This window comes from Coregonus clupeaformis, chromosome 25, assembly GCF_020615455.1.
Source record: "Coregonus clupeaformis isolate EN_2021a chromosome 25, ASM2061545v1, whole genome shotgun sequence".
NCBI classification, from domain to species: Eukaryota; Metazoa; Chordata; class Actinopteri; order Salmoniformes; family Salmonidae; genus Coregonus; species Coregonus clupeaformis.
Genome location: NC_059216.1, coordinates 29,957,187 through 29,984,316, shown reverse-complemented (window position 1 = coordinate 29,984,316; position 27,130 = coordinate 29,957,187). Strand labels below are relative to the sequence as shown.

Genomic DNA, 27,130 nt, shown 5'->3' with positions numbered 1-27,130 from the left:
AAGGCATTTGATAAATTACGACTGGGGTTTATATATAAATGCCTGGAGCATTTCAATTTTGGACAATCTCTTATACATTGGGTTAAAATCATGTATAGTAACCCTAGGTGTAAAATAGTAAATAATGGCTATTTCTCAGAAAGTTTTAAACTGTCAAGAGGAGTGAAACAAGGTTGTCTACTATCGGCATATCTATTTATTATTGCCAATGAGATGTTAGCTATTAAAATCAGATCCAACAATAATATCAAGGGATTAGAAATCCAGGGCTTAAAAACAAAGGTGTCATTGTACGCTGATGATTCATGTTTTCTTTTAAATCCACAACTTGAAACCCTCCACAGCCTCAGAGGATCTAGATACATTTTCTAACCTCTCTGGATTACAACCAAATTATGATAAATGTACTATATTACGTATTGGATCACTAAAAATTACAATTTTTACATTACCATGTAGTTTACCAATAAAATGGTATGATGGTGATGTGGATATACTCAGAATACATATCCCAAATGAAATAAATAATCTCACTCCAATAAATGTTTATAGAAAGTTAGCAGAATAGATAAGATCTTGCTACCATGGAAAGGTAAATACCTGTCAATTTGTGGAAAAATTACCCTGATTAACTCTTTAGTATTATCCCAGTTTACCTATTTGCTTATGGTTTTGCGAGCAGTTTTTTAAATTATATGAGAAGAAAATATTCAATTTTATTTGGAACGGCAAGCCAGACAAAATTAAACGGGCCTATTTATATAATGAATATGAATTCGGAGGACAGAAATGATTAAATATTAAAGCATTAGACGTATCACTAAAAGCTTCAGTCATACAAAAGTCATACTTAAATCCGAACTGGTTCTCTAGCAAATTAGTAAGATTGTCTCACCCAATGTTCAAGAATGGCCTTTTTCCCTTTATTCAGATTACAACCTCTCACTTTCAGTTATTTGAAAAGGAAATAATCTCCCAAATATCACTATTTCTAAAACAAGCCATAGAAAGTTGGTTGCAATTTCAATTTAATCCTCCAGATACAACAGAAAAAAGAATGCAACAAATATTGTGGTTAAACTCAAATATACAGTCTAAAAAAGGTATAATTTTCGTAAATGATATTATCGGTAGGACTGGTAGAGTTATGTCGCACATGCAGCTAACAAAAACATATGGAAATGTCTGCTCTACCCAAAATTACAACCAAATAATTGCAGCATTACCGCAAAAATGGAAAAGGAAAGTGGAAAGGGGAAAAAGTAAGGAAATTCTATTATTAAATAATAGTTGTTGGTTAAAGGAAATTGTGATAAATAAAAAAGTATACCAGTTTCATTTAAGGACCAAAGGATTGACAGTCGTCCCATATAGATTGCAAAATAGTTGGGAAGAGATTTTTGACATACCGATTCCATGGCATAGTGTTTATGAATTGATACGCAAAACGATGCCGGATTCAAAACGTAGAATTTTTCAATTTAAATGATTATATAAAATTCTTGCTACCAATAGAATGTTATTTATATGGGGGATACAATCTTCCCACCTCTGCAGATTTTGCTGCGAAGAGACAGAATCATTAGATCATTTGTTTTGGTACTGTCCATTTGTAGCTTGTTTTTGGACACAGGTCCAGGAATGGCTAACGGATTGCAATATTTACCTGGAGCTAACCCTGCAGATAGCACTACTGGGCGATCTGAAAAGTCAGTCAATCGATCAATAATATAATAATACTTTTAGCAAAAATGTTTATATTCAATTTACGATCTGTAGAAACAATGAGAATAGAAAGGTTCAGAACATTTGTAAAACATCACAGTACAGTTGAAAAATATATGGCAAATAGAAATCCAATATGGATGGTGTTAAGAAATAGATGGGAGGTGTTGAATGGAGCTGAAGGATGGGACTAATAACAACAACTAATAACAACAAGATAACTAATGTAAAGCATACTGTGTCCATAATAAGTATATAGGTTATAGGTTGAGAGCTTTTGTGAAAGAGCACAGTTAAAAGCAAACCAGATGGACATCATGAAAATGACCGGAGGAAGTTCAGGAGTAAAAACAAACAAAATATTATTATTGTAGAATTTGACTGTGTCCATAAAATGTATATAGTATGTATGGGCTGGAAGTAGAGGCCTAAGCGTTGTTGTTCACTAGTTTACTCCAATTGGGGAAGGGGTGGTGGGGTTGGAAAGTAATGAAGGGAAATATAATTTAAAAAAGGATATGTGTGTGTGTATGGATGTATGCATATATGTATGTATATATATGTGTGTGTATGTGTGTATATGTACAGTGGGGGAAAAAAGTATTTAGTCAGCCCCAATTGTGCAAGTTCTCCCACTTAAAAAGATGAGAGAGGCCTGTAATTTTCATCATAGGTACACGTCAACTATGACAGACAAAATGAGAAAAAAAAATCCAGAAAATCACATTGTAGGATTTTTAATGAATTTATTTGCAAATTATGGTGGAAAATAAGTATTTGGTCAATAACAAAAGTTTCTCAATACTTTGTTATATACCCTTTGTTGGCAATGACACAGGTCAAACGTTTTCTGTAAGTCTTCACAAGGTTTTCACACACTGTTGCTGGTATTTTGGCCCATTCCTCCATGCACATCTCCTCTAGAGCAGTGATGTTTTGGGGCTGTCGCTGGGCAACACGGACTTTCAACTCCCTCCAAAGATTTTCTATGGGGTTGAGATCTGGAGACTGGCTAGGCCACTCCAGGACCTTGAAATGCTTCTTACGAAGCCACTCCTTCGTTGCCCGGGCGGTGTGTTTGGGATCATTGTCATGCTGAAAGACCCAGCCACATTTCATCTTCAATGCCCTTGCTGATGGAAGGAGGTTTTCACTCAAAATCTCACGATACATGGCCCATTCATTCTTTCCTTTACACGGATCAGTCGTCCTGGTCCCTTTGCAGAAAAACAGCCCCAAAGCATGATGTTTCCACCCCCATGCTTCACAGTAGGTATGGTGTTCTTTGGATGCAACTCAGCATTCTTTGTCCTCCAAACACGACGAGTTGAGTTTTTACCAAAAAGTTCTATTTTGGTTTCATCTGACCATATGACATTCTCCCAATCCTCTTCTGGATCATCCAAATGCACTCTAGCAAACTTCAGACGGGCCTGGACATGTACTGGCTTAAGCAGGGGGACACGTCTGGCACTGCAGGATTTGAGTCCCTGGCGGCGTAGTGTGTTACTGGTAGGCTTTGTTACTTTGGTCCCAGCTCTCTGCAGGTCATTCACTAGGTCCCCCCGTGTGGTTCTGGGATTTTTGCTCACCAGTCTTATCAGTGGTCTTGTATGTCTTCCATTTCCTAATAATTGCTCCCACAGTTGATTTCTTCAAACCAAGCTGCTTACCTATTGCAGATTCAGTCTTCCCAGCCTGGTGCAGGTCTACAATTTTGTTTCTGGTGTCCTTTGACAGCTCTTTGGTCTTGGCCATAGTGGAGTTTGGAGTGTGACTGTTTGAGGTTGTGGACAGGTGTCTTTTATACTGATAACAAGTTCAAACAGGTGCCATTAATACAGGTAACGAGTGGAGGACAGAGGAGCCTCTTAAAGAAGAAGTTACAGGTCTGTGAGAGCCAGAAATCTTGCTTGTTTGTAGGTGACCAAATACTTATTTTCCACCATAATTTGCAAATAAATTCATTAAAAATCCTACAATGTGATTTTCTGGATTTTTTTTCTCAATTTGTCTGTCATAGTTGACGTGTACCTATGATGAAAATTACAGGCCTCTCTCATCTTTTTAAGTGGGAGAACTTGCACAATTGGGGCTGACTAAATACTTTTTTTCCCCACTGTAGGAAGGTAGCCTGTATCTTTGTAGTGACTGGGTGTATTGATACACCATCCAAAGTGTAATTAATAACCACCATGCTCAAAGGGATATTCAATGTCTGCTTTTTTATATTTGTATCTACCAATAGGTGCCCTACTTTGCGAGGCATTGGAAAACCTGGTCTTTGTGGTTGAATTTGTGTTTGAAATTCACTGCTCGACTGAGGGACCTTACAGCTAATTGTATGTGTGGGGTACAGAGATGAGCTAGTCATTCAAAAATCATGTTAACACTATTATTGCACACAGAGTGAGTCCATGCAACTTATGTGACTTGTTACTCCATGCAGTGGTGTAAAGTACTTAAGTAAAAATACTTGAAAGTACTACTTAAGTAGTTTTTTGGGGTATCTGTACTTTACTATTTATATTTTTGACAACTTTTACTTTTACTTCACTACATTCCTAAAGAAAACGATGTACTTTTTACTCCATACATTTTCCCTTACACACAAAAGTACTTGTTACATTTTTAATGCTTAGCAGGACAGGAAAATAGTCTAATTCACACACTTATCAAGAGAACATCCCTGGTCATCCCTACTGCCTCTGATCTGGCGGAATCACTAAACACACATGCTACATTTGTAAATGATGTCTGAGTGTTGGAATGTGCCCCTGGCTATCCGTTAAAAAACAAACAAGAAAATGGTGCAGTCTGGTTTGCTTTATATAAGGAATTTCAAATGAGGTATACTTTTACTTTTGATACTTAAGTATATTTTAGCAATTACATTTCCTTTTGATACTAAAGTATATTTAAAACCAAATACTTTTAGACTTTTACTTTACTTAAGTAATATTTTACTGGGTGACTTACACTTTTACTTCAGTCATTTTTTATTAAGGTATCTTTACTTTTACTCAAGTATGACAATTGGGTACTTTCTCCAGCACTGAGTCCATGCAACTTATTATGTGACTTGTTAAGAAAATGTTTACACCTAAACTTATTTAGGCTTGCCATAACAAAGTGGTTGAATACTTATTGACTCAAGATACACTACCGTTCAAAAGTTTGGGGTCACTTAGAAATGTCCTTGTTTTCCAAAGAAAATTATTTTTTTGTCCATTAAAATAACATCAACTTGATCAGAAATACAGTGTAGACATTGTTAATGTTGTAAATGGCTATTGTAGCTGGAAACGGCTGATTTTATCTACATAGGCGTACAGAGGCTCATTATCAGCAACCATCAGTCCTGTGTTCCAATGGCACGTTGTGTTTGCTAATCCAAGTTTATCATTTTAAAAGGCTAATTGATAATTAGAAAACCCTTTTGCAATTATGTTAGCACAGCTGAAAACTGTTGTGCTGATTAAAGAAGCAATAAAACTGGCCTTCTTGAGACTAGTTGAGTATCTGGAGCATCAGCAATTGTGGGTTCGATTATAGGCTCAAAATGTCCAGAAACAAATAACTTTCTTCTAAAACTCGTCAGTCTATTCTTGTTCTGAGAAATGAAGACTAGTCTATGCGAGAAATTGCCAAGAAACTGAAGATCTCGTACAACGCTGTGTACTACTCCCTTCATAGAACAGTGCAAACTGTCTCTAAACAGAATAGAAAGAGGAGTGGGAGGCCCCGGTGCACAACTGAGCAAGAGGACAAATACATTAGAGTGTCTAGTTTGAGAAACAGGCGCCTCTCAGGTCCTCAACTGGCAACTTCATTAAATAGTACCTGCAAAACACCAGTCTCAACGTCAACAGTGAACAGGCAACTCTGTGTTGCTGACCTTCTAGGCAGAGTTGCAAAGAAAAAAACATATCTCCGACTGCCCATCTTAATCTTTTCTTTTTATATGGCTTTTTCTTTGCAACTCTGCCTAGAAGGTCAGCATCCCGGAGTCGCCTCTTCACTGTTGACATGTTGATAAGCTTAAAACATTGTATGTTAAAAGCACTGTTTGAGTGTAACCAGTTGCACAGCCTTTTTTTAGTTAAGATGCCCAATTAATAATTTATAATTGAATGAACATCTGAGACAAGTTGAGCAAACACATCATTTAAACTGCAAGTTCTCAAGTTAGAGCTAAGTTTGGGCCAACATATTTTTTTTTAGTTCAGGTAACACTTGGACCTAAAAGTTTATTAAACAAAAAAAGGCTGTAGAACCAGTTACTTAATAATAATTAGTTGAAACAACTACATTTGTGGGTGTTTTTGTTGTTGTTTCTACAGTGTATTCATGTTATAGTGGATTCTTCCATTCTTTTTTGTACATCATTTACAAAAACATATCTACCTAGATATAGTGGGAGTGAATTACTGTACCATGTACAATACTCAGATTCGAGTGCTATGCTGCAATCTTTAAATGAGACAGAAGAGAAAATCCAGTAAACTTGATGCCACCAGCGATGAGGGGATATGGGCCTGTGACAGATGGTCACCTGGAGGTATTAGTCAGAGATGACAAGGTAACATCTCCTGGCTGGTGGATTTATGATCCCCAAGATGGACAGGGGATTGATAGCCTCTCGGCTCTGTGATAGCTTAGAACAAGTCAACACTAATACATTATAACTAGATATCTACCACTGGTGGAAGGAAGTCACACTGAATTATTTCACAACAGATTAGAAAGTATTACAAATTATAATATAGTTTTTATTCCGAGATTCATCCCTATGTTTTCAAGTGAAAATGTAGAAGTGAAGTGAATAGAACAGAACACTAAGCTATCCATCACACAGTGATAGGGTATAGCTCTCTACCATGCTGTCTAGATAATGTACATCTACAGTGTTTATAATAGTGTTAATAAAACGTTGACAGTTGTCGATGATGATCGGCCATCTAATCTTTTATGAGAACAGTTTATGCTTTATGCACGCCACATCGTGAAACTGACCTTGCTGATAAATAGTTGATAAATAGTTGTTTGAAATTCCCTTTATTATACTGTACTTGATCAAAATAGGTACCAATCGTTTCAGAACTAAGGATGAAATGTTTATACCATATAAACTAATAAAATATCATAGGATTTCTATGGTTTATAGTGTGATACAGACAGTATCCGTGTGTGCTGTATGATATGATCTGATATATATTCCATGATGTGTCCAGTGGAGCAGGCAGACTGCAGTGCAGCAGCAGCAAAGAGGAAGTGTCCCAAACTATATAGGGAATAGGGTGCCCTTTGGGATGCACCCAGAAAGTTTATCAGCAGAGAGAGGAGAGGACTGGGGGGCTCTGGGTGGATTTAGCTGGTGGCAGGTGGGTTATTGCTGATTTGACACCTCTCGATGTGCTACAGTATGAAGCCACTGGAACTCGAGCCCCTCGCTCGCCTCGCTTATCTGCTCGCTCCTCTGCTCGCCTCGCTCCTCTATGGTTTAGGCTGAGGCGAGAGGACTGTAATCCCCACATCACCTCACAAAGACAGACACACAGACAGGGCAGGGCCGTCATCTCACCGAGACAGAGACAGAGGGAGAGTGAGGAACGCCGTCATGTATGGATGCGTCTGGGGATGTGGAGGGACAGGGCTCACACACACACACACACACATATAGACACGACATAGACACGACACAGACACACACACAGGTTGTGATGGAATTAAAGAGGCGCCATAGCCTGCAGAGGTGTAGTGGAGGATGGTGTTACCGAGGCTCAGAGGTTGGATGTGAGGTGGGAAGGCCAAGGTAGGAGAGATTTGGAAATGAATTGGCTCACTCGGAGCCAGAGAGGAAGATACCTGGCTACTATCATAATAGGAACATAGGCTAAATATTTCCAATTCTATTTGATCCGATTTTTTAAAAATTCACATTAGCATTTTTCTGAGTAGTGTATCGTATAGCTAAATGTGATGACATTGAGATTTGACATTGAAATGTTACATACAAGTGGTGCCTGAGAGAGAGAGAGAGAGAGAGAGAGAGAGAGAGAGAGAGAGAGAGAGAGAGAGAGAGAGAGAGAGAGAGAGAGAGAGAGAGAGAGAGAGAGAGAGAGAGAGAGAGAGAGAGAGAGAGAGAGAGAGAGAGACAGAGACACAGAGAGACAGAGAGACAGAGAGACAGAGAGACAGAGAGACAGAGAGACAGAGAGACAGAGAGACAGAGAGAGAGAGAGAGAGAGAGAGAGAGAGAGAGAGAGAGAGAGACAGGGTTGTATCTATATACTTTCCTGTGTATACTGTGTATGTGTTAAGGGGTTGTGACACCCCCTGGCTAGTGTCAACCCCCCACCCCCTCTCTCTAACTGGGGGCCTCTTGTCCTGACTGTTCATTTGCCACCGGTGCAGAGTGGCCTCGTTAATGTGATTCAAAGAGCTGGATCGGCCATCAAGCTCAATCAATAGCCGTTTCATTTTGCGCCACCTCTCAATGCCTTATAAAGAGGCGCCTGCTCGGCCTGGGTTCGCAGACCTCTCGTTACCGCGCTCCCAGGGGCACCGGAAAGCAGCGCAGCTCGCCACCGTGCTCAGCTAGATTCATTCCCCTGCCCACCCAACCCCAAAACATTCAATTGGGAGCAGCTCCCCTCAGCGGCCCTAGAGCACAGGTTGACTGAGGAAAACAAGTGCGTCTGGCAGGGCCCGTCTCAATCAATACTAACATGTGAAGCCCATCCCAGTAAAACATAACTACATCTTCCTTCCCCATGCCCCAAAATGACAAACGTGGCTGCTTGCTCCAAAACAAACCTCTGATACTGATAGAGATATACAGTATGCACACACACACACACACACACACATGCATACACACACATGCATACACACTGTGTATACACACACAGTTTTGTACAAGGTTAGTGATAAAATACAAATGTGTGTGTACTGGGTGTTCATGTTGTTGGCATGAAGAACAGAGTATACACATGTTTATATATACATGTATACATATGCAGAGAGGCAGTCAGCAGGGAGCTATGCAGATGCACATTTGCTGGTCTCTATGGATGTATGCAAATGTATTTGGAAAGTGTGAATGTGTTTGTGTGTACGTGTGTGTGTGCGTGCATGTACGAGTATGTGTGCGTCTGCGCGCCTGCACGTATGTTTGCTCTTGAGAGTGTGAGTGATTGCGAGGATGCAGCATGTCTTGTTGTTTGCATCCATATGCAGTTATGTACTGTGCACGTTCATCTTTGTAAGCCTGTTTGCTTTTTGCATGTGTGCGCATGAGAGAGGGAGAGAGAGGCAAAGAGAGAGATATAGAAAGAGATAGCATGCTATTTTGTCTCGATCTCTATATTTTGGGTAGTGTGTGTGTGTGTGTGTGTGTGTGTGTCTGTGAGCGTGTGTGTGTGTGTCTCACCAGGTGTATCTCCAGGTAGAGCTTGAGGCTGTCCATTTCAGCTTTGGGTGGCGTCCAGTTCTCTGTGGTCTCCAGGGCTTCCCTCAGCCAGCAGATAAACTCATCTAGTTTGCTCACAAAGCCCTGGGAGAGTGAGAGAGAAAGGGAGAGAGAGAGAGAGACACACAGACCGAGAGAGAGAGAGAGAGAGAGAGCGAGAGAGAGAGACACAGAGAGAGATAGAGAGACACATAGAGAGAAAGAGAGAGAGAGACACACAGAGAGAGAGAGAGAGAGAGAGATACAGAGAGAGAGACAGAGAGAGAGAGGTAGGACTGTCAGTAATGCCACATCCACAGACACTAAAGTCCATCTACAGCAGCGACTCCAGTCCTGTTGTTGTTTAGTGATATTTCACCTCTTCAGTTAAAACTACCAACATTGGGGTGAATTGATTCAAGGGCAAAACTTGATTTCAAAAGGAGAACATTTGATAGTTGAGGGTATACACAGTACACACATCAGTTTATACACACAAACAATGGGTTGATGGGGGAGATTTACCGTCAGTAACATTGCCCTTGATCAGTTAGAGGTGCTTAGTCAAAGAGGGGAGGATGGAGGAGGAGAGGCTCGCTGTCTGGTGTGTGACTACTGCCATCCGCTGGCAAGGAAAGGAAGCGACTTCATTCCAACCCAGATTGACAACAGTCTCTCTTCTCTCCCTCTCTAGCATTCATTTCCTCTCCCTGAGCAGAAGGACAGAGACAAGGACTGTGGCGGGCACGGGCGCTGGCGGTAACTAGCATGGTATTTCAATAATTACTACCTCAGATCAGTACATCCAGTGCTTCACCCCCTGGTGTACAGTGTATGGACGCAGTAAACCTTGACTCATTGAGCGGTGTTCGGTAATTGCATTCATGACCCCAGAATTCAATATGATTATATTTCTCTCACTCTCCATGGCAGGCCTCCTGCTCATTATTTGACAGTGATGAAAATCAAAGATATTGATATCAATGACCTCTCTTCAGACGCGGATAGAGCCCCAGTATTGACGTTTTTGGACCTGACTTCTTAGACAGGCTTTGATGTGGTTGTGGATGGCTGGATCTGAGGCAGGATGGGGCTGGGTCCTGGTTCAAAGGTAGAGTTGCCTGGCAGGCTGGCACACAGGGTGTAGCATCAGTGCCATCCCAATAACAGGGCCTGGATGGTGATGTTAGTGTAGTGGGCACTGAGCATAGCCCAGGACTTAGCTCAGTTCACTACCTAACACTGTCCCTCACCCTCTATTGCATATTTCTCTCTCTCTCCCTCTTGCATATTTCTCTCTCTCTCCCTCTTGCATATGTCTCTCTCTCTCTCTTGCACATTTCTCTCTCTTTCTCTCTTGCATCTTTCTCTCTTGCAACTCTCTCTCTCTCTCATCTCTCTCTCTCTCTCATTTAAAAAAAGACATTGCATGAATGTCCTGTCTGTGTGCCGTAACCTAGCAGTAAGCTGCTCATATTAGCCAGTGAGATAGGTACATTACAGCAGAATTGTACCAGTCAATGGAAATCAACAGACAGTGGGACTAGAACACAATTCCCCAGGCCAGGGACGTTATGTGCATTTCCTTTTCATCCTCCCTCTCCACCAGTAAAGCTTTCAACCAAGATGAATACACAGCCCCTGGTCACAACAGCATTAACGGCAGGGCCTAGCGTGTCACAGAATGGATTTGTGGGCCAGTGTAATGCGCCAGGCAAGCAGGCAGGAGGAAAAGCGTATGAATAACATGAATGAGCAACATCCCTTCTCTTCCCATCCATCCCCTCAGAACTTCTCCCAGGGAAAGAGAGAGAGAAAGAGAGAGAGAGAGAGAGAGAGAGAAAGAGAGAGACCGGCGGAGAAAGGAGAAAAAAAAGGCAGAGGTAGAGAGAAAGAGAGAGAGGAAGGATGGAGGGAAGGAAGACTCTGCTCGTCAGTAGCGTCACACTTGACTAGGCCCCTGAGACGCCCCCAGTAGAACCTTCAGCTGCCAGCTGTCTGTTGCCATGAGGATGAAGTCATCTCCAGAGGCCCGCATGCTAATGTAATCAATCACCTCCCTGTGTGACACGTATCATCTCAGGTGGCGCGCCTGGCTGCCTCTCTCAGCCTCACGGCCTCAGCTTCTCTCTCAGTCCCAGGCTCAGCCCCAGCCTGACAGCCCCAGCCTCAGCCTGGCTGTCTCTCACTCAGCCTCACAGCCTCAGCTTCTCTCCCAGCCCCAACCTCAGCCTGGCTGTCTCTCTCTCAGCATCAGCCTCTGTCTCAGTCTGAGCTTCAGCCTCATAACAAGGCTTGGGCGATATACCATTTATACCGTATACCGGGGTATTTCGAAATAACTACGGTATTTTGCAGGGGGTGCGTGCTACGCCACTGCTTATAACTAGAAGTTAAATATAACTATAAGAAATCTAAGATGTGTCAAATAAATGATATCCAGCTCAGGGCTCCAGCTATGCATTTGGTTTGTTAACTTGCTAGCTAAGTGGCTAGATGTCAAGATCAAGCTTCTTGGTTACAGAAGAGACATTCAATCCCCTCCTGGATCAAGATCACTGTTGCCTAAATTGTTTTGTGCATCCCCAATTTTTTTTTATATACATCTATTTGTTTTTTTTTAAATAGCGCCCCTTGTGTGCACATTCGGGAATACTGTATACCCTAGTATGGTACAGAAACGGTATGATGGTATGAAAATCTGGATACCGTCAAACCCTACTCACAACCCCAGCCCTAACTTCTCTTTCAGTCCCAGCCTCAGCCCCGGTCTTAATCTGTCTCTCGGCCCCAGTCTCACAGCCCCAGCCCCAGCCTGGCTGCCTCTCTTTCAGCATCAGCCTCAGCCTCAGTATCAGCTCAGCCTCAGCCTTCCATCCGGATACAGAGAGGAGAAGGAGAAGGAGAGGATATGCTAATCCTCAGATTGTACGTGAACCATGGAGATGTCTGACTGTCCTGTACATATAATCCTATGTATTCGCGAAAGTGGCAACCTTAGCATCTAGCACTCAGTAATAAGCAATAGAAAGATCAAAAGCGGGTTATGTATTACAGAATAATAACAGCAATAATTTGATGTCCCAAAAAAATGGTATGCATAAAATGAACGCATTGATATGTGGGCATTGTAGACGAGCCTAGGTAAGAATTCTATCTTTTTTTCCAAAGAGAAGAAAGTCATTATTCTCCGTTCCTGCCAGCAGGTGGCATTGAAACTGCACTGTGCTAATCAGGCTTTACCAACGGGAGAGAATTCACTATGTGACTCACTGACTAACAGTGGAGATAAATAGGAAGAGACTGTCTAGTCAAAAGACTGAGAATGCGTCCCAAATGGCATCCTATTCGCTATTTAGCGCACTACTTTTGACCAGGGCCCATAATGCTCTGGTCAGAAGCATATAGGAAATAGGGTGCCATTTGGGACACAGCCAGAGTATTTACATGGCAGAATATCTACAGACCAAGTGAAACTACAGATAACATTCAATATAACTTCAATCATATATTGTAGAGAATGTTGATACTAAAGGATTATACAGTACTAGTTATTCAGATTCACAGGCTGGCTCATATTAACCCCTACTAACATTGACATTGTCCAGGGCTGTGGAAAAAGTGGTATACAGACATCCCTGTGATGGCAGAGACCAGCTGGGGAGGCTGAACTCTCTCTCTCTCTCTCTCTCTCTCTCTCTCTCTCTCTCTCTCTCTCTCTCTCTCTCTCTCTCTCTCTCTCTCTCTCTCTCTCTCTCTCTCTCTCTCTCTCTCTCTCTCTCTCTCTCTCTCTCTCTCTCTCTCTCTCCTCTCTCTCTCTCTCTCTCTCCCCCCCCCCCCCCCCCCCTCTCTCTCTCTCTCTCTCTCTCTCTCTCTCTCTCTCTCTCTCTCTCTTCCCTCTCTCTCTCTCTCTCTCTCTCTCTCTCTCTCTCCTCTCTCTCTCTCTCTCTCTCTCTCTCTCTCTCTCTCTGAGTATATTGTCCTGCAGATTTCCTGGGTCTCTTACTCTCATCAAATCATCAATTAGCTTCCAGCTCCTTCAGAGACTTGATTACATGCTCTTCATTATTTACCTAATGGTCTAATTACATAGATGGGAGACATTAACATGAGAGGCAGGCAGGAGAAGGAAGGTCGCAATGCACTGGTTAGTGGTTTCTATGAGGCTACTCTATGTGAGAGTAGAGAGAAGACGACAGAGCAACGTGTTTCACTAAGCTTTTGATGTGCTGGCCGGCTTTGCTGTCAAGTTTGATTATTTCTGAATGTACAAATAAGAATTGGATCAGAAGATACAGGTATGCAGTATGCTTTCGATTTGGCAACAATTTGCTGAATGAACCTCAAAAGCAGGTTAAACCATCTCCTCTGATGTGTAGGTATTCAAACATGGCAAAATAACTTCAATTCTCAGTCTGACATTGGAGGAAACCTTTCCTTGTATACTAATGTCATATTACCATATGCAGGATGGCAGCAATGATGGATCTGTTCATAAATCACTTAATCAATACTGCACCTGTCAGTTAAGAACTGACCTTTGAATATTATTTTTTACATTTTAGTAATTTAGCAGACGCTCTTATCCAGAGCGACTTACAGTAGTGAGTGCATATATTTCACACTCTTTTCGTACTGGTTCCCCGTGGGAATCAAACCCACAACCCTGGCATTGCAAGCATCATACTCTACCAACTGAGCCACATGGGACAATATGTGTTGACATTTGAATTCATATAGACACCATCATTATGAACAGGAATGATTTAGGGAATACATTCACTTTGGAGTCCATCTACTGTAAATTTCAGGCACTAGAATAACCAATGTTTGAAACAACAACAACATCATAGTAAAACTGTATGTGACAGAGCCTGTGGCTCTCCTTACCTCTATCTTGCCCCATATGTCTGGGTGGTTGTCATGGTGCTGGATGTCATCCAGTAACTGTTGGATAAGGGGTTTACACTGTGTTTCTATGTGGGGGGCCATGGTAGTGGTGGTGGGCTGTAGGGGTAACCTGTTGGTGTCTCTCCTTCTGGAGCCAGTAGAGCTCCCTCTGGTCTCACCGGAGCTCCAGCCCCTGTTGTTGTCTCTCATCCTACTCTCCCCGGAGCTCCAGGCCTCGTCCTCAGACAGTAGGTCACTGAGGGGGCCCGACTCAAGGCTCTCATCCAGGGACGGAGCCATGTCGCTGGATGAGGTGGGTGAGAAACGCCCCATCCCCACCCGGAAGGGCCTCTTGTAGGGCTGTTGGAGGGCGGGGAGGCCCAGAGGGGGGTTGGGGCTGCCCGGGCCCTCACCCTCCCAGTCTGAGTTGACCTCAGTCAGCTCCCAGTCGTCCACATCCTGGAAGGACTCGTGGTGTCCCTGGTGGCCGGGTCTCTGGGGCAACGCCTTGGCAAGGGTCTCCAGCTTCATAGCCAACATCTCTGTCTTCTTCAGCTGGGCGGGCAGAGCCAAGAACTCATCTGACCCGAACCACCGCTCTTCGCTGGGGTTAGGGCTATCCTCGGCTGAGGCTTGGGCTTGGTGGTGGAGATGGGGCCCCTGGGGACCCTGGCGCTGGATGATCCAGTCGGATGCTTTGGTGAGGGGACTGGAGTCCTCACTGGAGGCCTCGTCATGTGATTCGTGGTTCAAGGGCTCCCTCATGGGAGAAGGTAGGGGGCTGTCTGTGTCTCTGACTGTCTGTGGATCATCAATGCCCCTGTTGCATTCCCCAGTGCCTGAGAAGGGGATGGGGAAGGGGGAGAGGTCTTGTGGGAAGTGGCCTCCCTGCCCTGCCTCTGAGGAGCTCCTCTGCAGGGAGATGTGAGCTCCAGCAGGGCCCCCCTGTCTCTGGTACCCTCCAGCCTCGCTCTGTCTGCTGGCCTGCAGGTTCCTGTCGTTCATTGCATGCAGGCTGTTGTAGGACTGGCTGGCGTTGCTGGGGTACACAGCGTCCAGCTCCAGCCAGAACTTGGAGCGGTCCGGAGGGTCCAAGAGGGAGGGGGTGCTCCGGCTCAGGTCTGCCTGGAACTGAAGAGATGGAGGCAGGGTGGACCTCCTCAGGCTGAGGCTGGTCTCAGTCTCTCCCTCCAGGTACATGAGCTTCTTAGGCAGGGAGGGCTGGGTGGGGGACACCCTCGTTACTCACGCTGCCCTGGAGGGGGCGCTTGGAGAGCGGAGTGCTCTCACTCTGGGACGTGCCGCAGAGCATTGTGGGCCCTGGTGCAGGATTGTTGTCCTCTCCTGCGCTAGAGGGTGTGTCTTTCAGTCTCTCTATGGAGGTCCCTGGCTCCTCCTCCTGCTCTGGGATGGCCCCCTGGCTCTGGTTCTGCTTGACTGTGATGGTCAGCAGATCCACACTCTGGATGAGCTCTGGGAAGTCTCTCTCCAGCCCGGGGTAGCTAGAGCGGGGCTCCTGGCCCTGGCCCGGTCCCCTGGTACCCTCCTGGTCCTCACTGGGGCTGTAGTCGCTGAGCTCGTAGGCTGTGATGCCACAGTCCAGGGAGAAGTAGTCCTGACTGCACTTAATGGTCAGCTGGCCACAGTCGTCCACCTCTGTCAGAGCGTCCAGGCGAGCCTGGGGGGGGAGAAACATATGATTAACACTCCACTTAAGTTAACTCTGAATGTTCAAGTTACAATGCCTTAAAGGGACAATCTGCAGTTCAAACAACAAACAGCTGAGGGATGGGGCTGGAGAAATGTAACTACTCCCACATTCATAGACAAAGATATGGATACAAGGACTGACCATCCATGAGATCAAAATGATAGCTTTAACCATGTTTTGAAGCTATACAGTGTTTATTTACAATTGCATTGTTTACAAACATGGAGTAAAACATGATTATATTTTGGGTTCTGATGGGGTACGACAGTTGAACTAAGCTCATGAGGGATTTATAAGTTACATTCAATAATCAAAGGCTGTATATCATTAAATGAAAAGTCAAAAAATATATGTATCAATCGCAGATTGCCACTTTAAATAAACCAAAAGGGGTTGTGTTTTCCAACATAAAAGATAAGAAACTCCAAAGAGTCTACATTATACTACAGTAAATCATATTCCACATCCATGGAGTCATCAGTAGTGAGTAGTAATTCCTGCATGGGCCACAGGGTGGTGTGCACTGCACTCTCTATGTAACATACATTGGATGGACAGAAGCTTTGATGTGTAACATGGCGATTTTTGATTTTTTTCGAAATGTTTCTCTCCTTTTACCTGGTGTTTTATGTACACGATGTGTGGGAGTTAGTCTCCTAAACTAAAATTTACCAAAAGCTTAGCCTATTGTAGAGGCCAGGATGTCCAGAGCATGACTGAAGAAAACAGCGTGTCCAGTGGACAGGCCAGGAGCTCCAGTGAACACACACATCCTTTCATTGTTCTGTGTAATCATATAATTTAATAAGGCCTGCTCAGACACTGAACCTTAGCTAAACTTGCTTTAACTGCTGACACTTTGTTTCCCTTCAGTTTCATGGCAAATACAGTAAGTCTGGCTGCATAGCCGATTGGCAAACAAGTGAATAAACAAAAAAAATGAAAAAAATGTACTAGGAAACAAAGATAAATTATATAAAGGATGATAGTAAAAAGCTTTGGAGCACCTTAAATTAAATGTAAGGCAAAAAGACGAACACAGCTCATTCATCACAAAACCCTCTGATATTGCCAACTACTTTAATTACTTTTTTATTGGCAAGATTAGCAAACTTAGACATGACATCCCAACAACAAACTCAACCTTAATATTTGACCAAATTATGAACGCAAGCATTATTTTTTTTATTCTGTAAAGTGAGTGTGGAAGAGGCAAAAACATTTATTGTTGTCTATCAATAATGACAAACCACCTGGGGCCTCATTTAAAAATGTGACACTCATTGACCTCCATACAAAAGTTCCTCGCTAAAGAAACAAAAAACACCACCTGCTGGAAAAGACAGATTTTGGGCCCAGTTATCCCTCTCGCTTCGCCTCTTCCTCTATGGATTTATCAAACTGTGCAAGCAACATATATACACTGAGTGTACAAAACATTAAGGACATCATGGACTCAAGGTGTCAAAAGTGTTCCACAGGGATGCTGGCCCATGTTGACTCCAATGCTTCCCACAGTTGTGTCAAGTTGGCTGGATGTCCTTTGGGTGGTAGACCATTCTTGATACACATGGGAAACTGTTTAGCGTAAAAAATCCAGCAGCGTTGCAGTTCTTGACACAAACTGGTGCGCCTGGCCTGGCACCTAATACCATACCCCATTCTACCATACCCCATTCAAAGGCACTTCACCCTCTGAATGACACACATACACAATCCATGACTCAATTGTCTCAAGGCTTAGAATTCCTCCTTTAACCTGTCTCCTCCCCTTCATCTACACCGATTGAAGTGGATTTAACAGGTGACATCAATAAGGGATCATAGCTTTCACCTGGATTTGTATACTCAGTGTACAATTGTTTTCAATGATAAATCAGAGCCATATTATATTTGTGCAGTCGTGAACGAGTGCTACAACCTTGCCTGGAAAACGCCCTGCATTCACCTTTTATAGTAACAACAACACCCTCATTTGATGTATGAGTTTGAGATGTTGGACTGGGCCATGATAGTTCCAAAAAAACAATGGCAAATTTGATCACATTTCTGTAGAGGTGTGGACAGAATGATGCGGTGACTTTTCCAAACTACAAATGCATGCCGCCTAGCGAGTGCCAAACACCGGCCGCGCAATTTCTAACAATTTAAAAGTAAATGCTACAGCCCACACTTCTATGCAAAAGACGAATTGTTGTTCAATATTATGTTTATCAATACATGATCGTGTTTCTATCTCCTGCCTTGGTGTAGGCTCTGAAATTAAATAGGCTATGATGTCGCGCTCCTAATCCTATCGCACAGCAATACTGTAACCTACCCATACTGTCACATACTGTCAAGCATGCTTGGCTATTGAATGAGCGATTGATCAATGCTAGCCTACAATTTTTTTGTGTAGCCGGAAGAATCTTAACCAGTTATGTCAGGAGAGATGTCCTGCAATATGATTATGATTTAGGCCTATATAATAAAAGTAAAATAAACATATTAGACGACATACTGCTATGCGATCTCCTTACCAATGGCAAATCCATCTGTTTTATCATTAGGCCTACGTTTTCATGTTTTTATTAGCCTAACATTATTATCATTCCCGTGCATCAAACACCTTCCATTTCCCCCAAACAAACAATACGCCTATTTGCTTGCAATACAGTTGATCAACCTTTCTCGAAGTTGTGCGCACGCATGTTTTGAGATTTGCGTGGGTGATATGCATACTTTCCCGTCAAATTCAACATTGATAAATACCAACCTTTCTGGGAAAACTGGCGCGTGCAAGGTTTAGAGTATTTTTTGTGCGCATGCACGTTGATAAATGAGGCCCCTGGTACTGCCAACTTGGATGGAGAATTACTGAGGATGGTAGAGGACTATATTGCCACTCCTATTTGCCATCTGGGTCGATCCATTTTATTTCAGCAAGCCATGACACCCACCATCTCAGATTGTTCTGAAATGGTTTCTGTAGTTAAAAACAGATAAGATAAGCATTCCTGCAACATTATTTTATTGAAAGTCAATTTTTAATCTGAGAAATTAAGCTAATTGCTTGCAACCAAATTGGCCATTTCAATTTATAGGATTCGTATAATATTCAATAAATATAGTACCCAACGTCAGATTTGGCTCAAAACTCTTCTTAATAATGATTAAGAAGTGAGGAATCCAAATAAATGGTCAAAAGCCACCCACAGACCCCCCACACCAAGCACACCCCAATGGCCAGTATGCAGTATCAGTGCTCTATGTTTGACAAGTAATATGAAGCTGCAGCTTGGAGAATTGTTTACCTTGCAACCTATGCAAGGTATTTTCTGTGAATTTATGCAATGTATTTTCTGTGAATTTGGTGATGTTTCCCCCCCCCCTGTTCAGAGTAATTAGTTATTGAAGTTGTTAGGTTTATATCATACATCCTGATAGTACCAGGTTCTGACCACTAAATGGTGCTGAAAATGAAAAGTGAAATGGCCAATTTGGGTTCAATCAATTAGCTTAATTTCTCAACATTGATCTTTCAACAAAATAATGTTTCTGGAATGCTAATCTTATCTGTTTCTAACTACATACATTATTTCAGAACAATCTGAGATCCTCTTTCTTGTGCTTTTTGAGGTGGAACGACTAATCTCTTCAATCTAAGCCTACAGGAAAGTGTCTGCCCTCATGCCTGGAGGGACGCAGAAGTCATTCCGTTTACCAAGAATAGCAAAGCACCCTTTACTGGTTCTAACAGCCAACCAATCAGCTTCCTTAGCAAACTTTTGGAGAGAAAAATTGTTGGACCAGATACAATGCTATTTCACAGTAAACAAATTAACAACTAACTTTCAGCACACTTATAGGGAAGGGCACTCAACATGTACGGCACTGACACAAATGACTGATGATTGGCAGAAAATAGTTTTATAATAAGAAGATTGTGGGAGCTGTTTTGTTAGACTTCAGTGCAGCTTTTGACATTATCAATCACAGTCTGCTGCTGAAAAAACGTATGGCTTTATCGTGGCTTGAGAGTAATGTATCTAACAGAATACAGAGGGTGTTCTTTAATGGAAGCCTATCTAACGTAAACCAGGTAGAGTTTGGCATACCTCAAGGTAGCTGTCTTGGCCCCTTACTTTTTTCAATTTTTACTAATGACCTACCACTCACATTGAGTAAAGCCTGTGTGTCTACATACGCTGATGACTCAACATTATACACATCAGCTACCACAGCAACTGAAATCAATGCAACACAATATGTTTCTCTCTTTTTACCTGATGTTTTATGTACACTCAGTGTGTGGGAGTTAGTCTCCTAAACTGAAATGTACCAAAAGCTTAGCCTATTGTAGTGGCCAGGATGTCCAGTGGATGACTGAAGAGAACAGCATGTCCAGTGGACAGGCCAGGAGACCCAGTGAACACACACATCCTTTCATTGTTCTGTGTAATCATATCAATGAATAAGGCCTGCTCAGACACTCAACCTTAGCTAAACTTGCTTTAACTACTGACCCTGTGTTGTCTACACTTGATACAGTCATTTTCCATCACACTGTGTACCAGACATGACCCTTACACAAGTACTAAATATGAAGCTGCAATTTTCGAGAAGCTAACCACAAACGTCCTGATATTTGACTGAAGGCTTCTGTTCCCACCGAAATGCAGAAGACTCACAAGAGAGAATGCCGCAGAGATAGTGATTAAAGTTCACCCCCTTTACAATAACTCATGTTTTATGACTACGGTCCTGTCTTTTGGTCCAGTTATTTTCTACCCCCCATCAAGAGACCGATATAGCACCTTCTCACATGACGAGTGAACTAATTTTCACGTGTGCATACCATAATCATCTAAAGTCAATGTCACGAATTTGGCCGAGACTGCTCCTCCTCCTTGCTCGGGCAGGCTTCGGCGTTCGTCGTCCCCGGAGTACTAGCTACCACCGTTGGATGTTTCGATGTTTGTTTGGTTTGGTCTGTCTGTTGCACCTGTGTCCGTTTGTGTCTAATTATGTGACCTATAAATTTCCTGCTTTGTGTATGTGAGATTGTGTGTTATTGTCCGCCTGTCCATTGGTGCTGTGTATTTTGCTCCTATCTATTTTTATTTACGCACAGTTTGCGTAATCGCTCGCCTCCGTTTTGTTGAGGTCCGTTTTTGTATTGTCGTGTTTCTGTCCAGTAAAGTCTGTTGGACTAAGCTTCTGTGTCCTGCGCCTGACTCCACACCACATCCACATCAGCCATTGACAGTCATTATCAAATTAGTCCAAAATAAATTGTGGATTGACTTCAAATTACAGTGCCTTCGGAAAGTATTCCCACCCCTTGACTTTTTCCACATTTTGTTACGTTACAGCCTTATTCTAAAATTGATTCAATTGTTTTCCCCCCCCTGACCAATCCACACACAATACCCCATAATGACAAAGCAAAAACAGTTTTTTTGAAATGTTTGATAATTTCTTTAAAATAAAAAAACTTAAATATCACATTTACATAAGTATTCAGACCCTTTACTCAGTACTTTGTTGAAGCACCTTTGGCAGTGATTACAGCATTGAGTCTTCTTGGGTATGACGCTACAAGCTTGGCACACCTGTATTTGGGGAGTTTTTCAGGTCTCTCCAGAGATGTTCGATCGGGTTCAAGTCCGGGCTCTGGCTGGACCACTCAAGGACATTCAGAGACTTGTCCCGAAGCCACTCCTGCATTGTCTTGGCTGTGTGCTTAGTGTCCTGTTGGAAGGTGAACCTTTACCCCAGTCTGAGGTCCTGAGTGCTCTGGAGCAGGTTTTCATCAAGGATCTCTCTGTACTTTGATACGTTAATCTTTCCCTTTATCCTGACTAGTCTACCAGTCCCTGCTGCTGAAAAACATCCCCACAGCATGATGCTGCCACCACCATGCTTCACCGTAGGGATGGTGCCAGGTTTCCTCCAGACGTGATGCTTGGCATTCAGGCCAAAGAATTCAATCTTGGTTTCATCAGACCAGAGAATCTTGTTTGTCATGGTCTGAGAGTCCCTTTTGGCAAACTCCAAGTGGGCTGTCATGTGCCTTTTACTGAGAAGTGGCTTCCGTCTGGCCACTCTACCATAAAGACCTGATTGGTGGAGTGCTGCAGAGATGGTTGTCCTTCTGGAAGGTTCTCCCATCTCCACTGAGGAACTCTAGAGCTCTGTCAGAGAGACCATCAGGTTCTTGGTCACCTCCCTGACCAAGGCCCTTCTCCCCTGAATGCTCAGTTTGGCCGGGCAGCCAGATCTAGGAAGAGTCTTGGTGGTTCCAAACATCTTCCATTTAAGAATGATGAGGCCACTGTGTTCTTGGGGACCTTCAATGCCGCAGACATTTTTTGGTACCCTTCCCCAGATCTGTGCCTCGACACAATCCAGTATTGGAGCTCTACTAACAATTCCTTTGACGTCATGGCTTGGGTTTTGCTCTGACATGCACTGTCAACTATGGGACCTTATATAGACAGGTATGTGCCTTTCCAAATCATGTCCAATCAATAGAATTTACCCCAGGTGGACTCCAATCAAGTTGTAGAAACATCTCAAGGATGAGCAATGGAAACAGGATGCACCTGAGCTCAATTTCGAGTCTCATAGCAAAGGGTCTGGATACTTATGTAAATAAGGTATTTCTGTTTTTTATTTGTAATACATTTGCAAAAATTTATAAAAACCTGTTTTTCCTTTGTCATTATGGGGTATTGTGTGTAAATTGCTGAGGAAAAACATTTATTTAATCAATTTTAGAATAAGGCTGTAACGTAACAAAATGTGGAAAAAGTGAAGGGTTCTGAATACTTTCCGAGGGCACTGTAAATGTCTGCTGACACTCAGCGTCGTTGTCATCCGCAGCCTATGCTTTAATGCACTAAATCTCAAAGACATTATCAACATAAATATTTCACTACTTTTCGGAAACAATTATTTTTTATAATCAATTATTCATTTAATTTGACCCTGCTTGTTCATGTCCGACTTCTTTATGAAACGTTGGGGAGAGCGTCTAGTCTGCGCTTTTTTATAGCCTAACTGTTGACCTGCTGTGCACGAGCATCATCTCCAAGGACCACGTTGTCCCGTGCATTAATAAATAGATGAATATAAATTAATAAAACAATATTCCATTAATTTTGTCTTCGATTATCTCACAGGTAAATTAACACAAATTACTTATTACCTTGATAAACTGATGAGCTGGTTGATTGAAACAAACTTCCTTTTTGGACTGGTCTGGGTTGTAATATGGGCTGATTTTATATGACCTGATTAAATGTATCCACACATTTACGGTTAACTGTCTGGTCTGTGCTGTACTTTCCGACACTGTTGACTAGTTAACTGCCTGTAAATACACTATCAGCCAGAACAACTTCTTCACCTAGCATTCCTTTGCAAGACAACATATTGGTAATTTGTGTCAGTGGATTCGTCCATTATTTTGGAGATGCACTTTTTTCCCCACTGTACCTAATACACACAAAACTAGTAAGGAATGGAATTTAAGAAAATATACATATATGGACAAGCAATGACAATGAGAGAGCGGCATGGACTAAGATACAGTAGAATATTATAGAATAGAATGCAGTATATACAGTGGGGGAAAAAAGTATTTAGTCAGCCACCAATTGTGCAAGTTCTCCCACTTAAAAAGATGAGAGAGGCCTGTAATTTTCATCATAGGTACACGTCAACTATGACAGACAAATTGAGAAAAAAAATTCCAGAAAATCACATTGTAGGATTTTTAATGAATTTATTTGCAAATTATGGTGGAAAATAAGTATTTGGTCACCTACAAACAAGCAAGATATCTGGCTCTCACAGACCTGTAACTTCTTCTTTAAGAGGCTCCTCTGTCCTCCACTCGTTACCTGTATTAATGGCACCTGTTTGAACTTGTTATCAGTATAAAATACACCTGTCCACAACCTCAAACAGTCACACTCCAAACTCCACTACGGCCAAGACCAAAGAGCTGTCAAAGGACACCAGAAACTAAATTGTAGACCTGCACCAGGCTGGGAAGACTGAATCTGCAATAGGTAAGCAGCTTGGTTTGAAGAAATCAACTGTGGGAGCAATTATTAGGAAATGGAAGACATACAAGACCACTGATAATCTCCCTCGATCTGGGGCTCCACGCAAGATCTCACCCCGTGGGGTCAAAATGATCACAAGAACGGTGAGCAAAAATCCCAGAACCACACGGGGGACCTAGTGAATGACCTGCAGAGAGCTGGGACCAAAGTAACAAAGCCTACCATCAGTAACACACTACGCCGCCAGGGACTCAAATCCTGCAGTGCCAGACGTGTCCCCCCTGCTTAAGCCAGTACATGTCCAGGCCCGTCTGAAGTTTGCTAGAGTGCATTTGGATGATCCAGAAGAGGATTGGGAGAATGTCATATGGTCAGATGAAACCAAAATAGAACTTTTTGGTAAAAACTCAACTTGTCGTGTTTGGAGGACAAAGAATGCTGAGTTGCATCCAAAGAACACCATACCTACTGTGAAGCATGGGGGGTGGAAACATCATGCTTTGGGGCTGTTTTTCTGCAAAGGGACCAGGACGACTGATCCGTGTAAAGGAAAGAATGAATGGGGCCATGTATCGTGAGATTTTGAGTGAAAACCTCCTTCCATCAGCAAGGGCATTGAAGATGAAACGTGGCTGGGTCTTTCAGCATGACAATGATCCCAAACACACAGCCCGGGCAACGAAGGAGTGGCTTCGTAAGAAGCATTTCAAGGTCCTGGAGTGGCCTAGCCAGTCTCCAGATCTCAACCCCATAGAAAATCTTTGGAGGGAGTTGAAAGTCCGTGTTGCCCAGCGACAGCCCCAAAACATCACTGCTCTAGAGGAGATCTGCATGGAGGAATGGGCCAAAATACCAGCAACAGTGTGTGAAAACCTTGTGAAGACTTACAGAAAACGTTTGACCTGTGTCATTGTCAACAAAGGGTATATAACAAAGTATTGAGAAACTTTTGTTATTGACCAAATACTTATTTTCCACCATAATTTGCAAATAAATTCATTTAAAAAAAAATAATCCATAGATGACGTGTACCTATGATGAAAATTACAGGCCTCTCTCATCTTTTTAAGTGGGAGAACTTGCACAATTGGTGGCTGACTAAATGCTTTTTTCCCCCACTGTACATATGAGATGAGTAGTGCAAGATATGTAAACATTATTAAAGTGACTGTAAACATTATTAAAGTGACTAGTGTTCCATTTCTTAAAATGGCCAGTGATTTCAATAGGCAGCAGCAGCCTCTAATGTGCTAGTGATGGCTATTTAACAGTCTGATGGCCTTGAGATAGAAGCTGTTTTTCATTCTCTCTGTCCCAGCTTTGATGCACCTGTACTGACCTCGCCTTCTGGATGATAGCGGGGTGAACAGGCAGTGGCTCGGGTGGTTGATTATCTTTTTGGCCTTCCTGTGACATCGGGTGCTGTATGTGTCTTGGAGGGCGGGTAGGTTGCCCCCGATAATGCATTCAGCAGACCGCACCACCCTCTGGAGAGCCCTGCGGTTGCGGGCGGTGCAGTTGCCGTACCAGGTGGAGATACAGCCTGACAGGATGCTCTCAATTGTGCATCTGTAAAAGTTTGTCAGGGTTTTAGGTGCCAAGCCGAATTTCTTCAGCCTCCTGAGGTTGAAGAGACTCTGTTGCGCCTTCTTCACCACACTGTCTGCGTGGGTGGCCCATTTCAGTTTGTCGGTGATGTGTACGCCAAGGAACTTGAAGCTTTCCACCTTCTCCACTGTGGTCTCGTCGATGTGGATAGGGGGGTGCACCCTCTGCTGTTTCCTGAAGTCCACGATCATCTCCTTTGTTTTGTTGATGTTGAGTGAGAGGTTATTTTCCTGGCACCACACTCCCAGGGCCCTCACCTCCTCCCTGTAGGCAGTCTCGTCATTGTTGGTAATCAAGCCTACTACTGTTGTGTCGTCTGCAAACTTGATGGTTGAGTTGGAGGCGTGCTTGGCTACGCAGTCATGGGTGAACAGGGAGTACAGGAGGGGGCTGGGCACGCACCCTTGTGGGGCCCCAGTGTTGAGGATCAGCGAAGTGGAGATGTTGTTTCCTACCTTCACCACCTGGGAGCGGCCCATCAGGAAGTCCAGGACCCAGTTGCACAGGGCAGGGTTCAGACCCAGGGCCTCAAGCTTGATGATGAGCTTGGAGGGTACTATGGTGTTGAATGCTGAGCTATAGTCAATGAACAGCATTCTTACATAGGTATTCCTCTTGTCCAGATGGGATAGGGCAGTGTGCAGTGTGAACGCGATTGCATCGTCTGTGGATCTATTGGGGCGGTAAGCAAATTGAAGTGGGTCTAGGGTGACAGGTAAGGTAGAGGTGATGTGATCCTTGACTAGTCTCTCAAAGCACTTCATGATGACAGAGGTGAGTGCTACAGGGCGATTGTCATTTAGTTCATTTACCTTTGCTTTCTTGGGTACAGGAACAATGGTGGCCATCTTGAAGCATGTGGGAACAGCAGACTGGGAAAGGGAGAGATTGAATATGTCCCTAAACACACCAGCCAGCTGGTCTGCGCATGCTCTGAGGACGCGGCTAGGGATGCGGTCTGGGCCGGCAGCCTTGCGGGGGTTAACATGCTTAAATGTCTTAATCACGTCGGCCACAGATAAGGAGAGGCCACAGTCCTTGGTAGTGGGCCTCGTCAGTGGCACTGTGTTATCCTCAAAGCGGGCGAAGAAGGTGTTTAGATTGTCTGGAAGCGAGACGTCTGTGTCGGCGACGTGGCTGGTTTTCCTTTTGTAGTCCGTGATTGTCTGTAGACCCAGCCACATACATCTCGTGTCTGAGCCGTTGAATTGCGACTTCACTTTTTCTCTATACTGATGTTTTGCCAGTTTAATTGCCTTGCGGAGTGAGTAGCTACACTGTTTGTATTCTGCCATATTCCCAGTCACCTTGCCATGGTTGAATGCGGTGGTTTGCGCTTTCAGATTGGCGCGAATGCTGCCATCTATCCACAGTTTCTGGTTAGGGTAGGTTTTAATAGTCACAGTGGGCACAACATCACCTATACACTTCCTGATAAACTCAGTCACCGTTTCAGTGTATTCGTCTAAATTATTTTCGGAAGCTACCCGGAACATATCCCAGTCCGCGTGATCAAAACAATCTTGAAGCATGGATTCCGATTGGTTAGACCAGCGTTGAATAGTCCTTAGCACGGGTATTTCCTGTTTGAGTTTCTGCCTATAGGAAGGGAGGAGCAAAATGGAGTCGTGGTCAGATTTGCCGAAAGGAGGGCGGGGGAGGGCCTTATAACCATCCCGGAAG

General features: G+C 43.2%; 1 protein-coding gene across 1 annotated transcript in view; it reads right to left on the bottom strand.

Moving 5' to 3' along the window:
* LOC121539512 (A-kinase anchor protein 6) overlaps positions 1 to 27,130 on the bottom strand; it is a 180,764-nt gene that overhangs the window by 98,104 nt on the left and 55,530 nt on the right. Inside the window, exons 4-6 of the mRNA XM_045207426.1 lie at positions 15,300 to 15,746; positions 14,069 to 15,268; positions 9,161 to 9,283 (exon numbers count right to left, since the gene is read on the bottom strand). Of these exons, the coding sequence (XP_045063361.1) occupies positions 9,161 to 9,283; positions 14,069 to 15,268; positions 15,300 to 15,746 (1,770 nt within the window). The remainder of the gene's footprint in view (positions 1 to 9,160; positions 9,284 to 14,068; positions 15,269 to 15,299; positions 15,747 to 27,130) is intronic.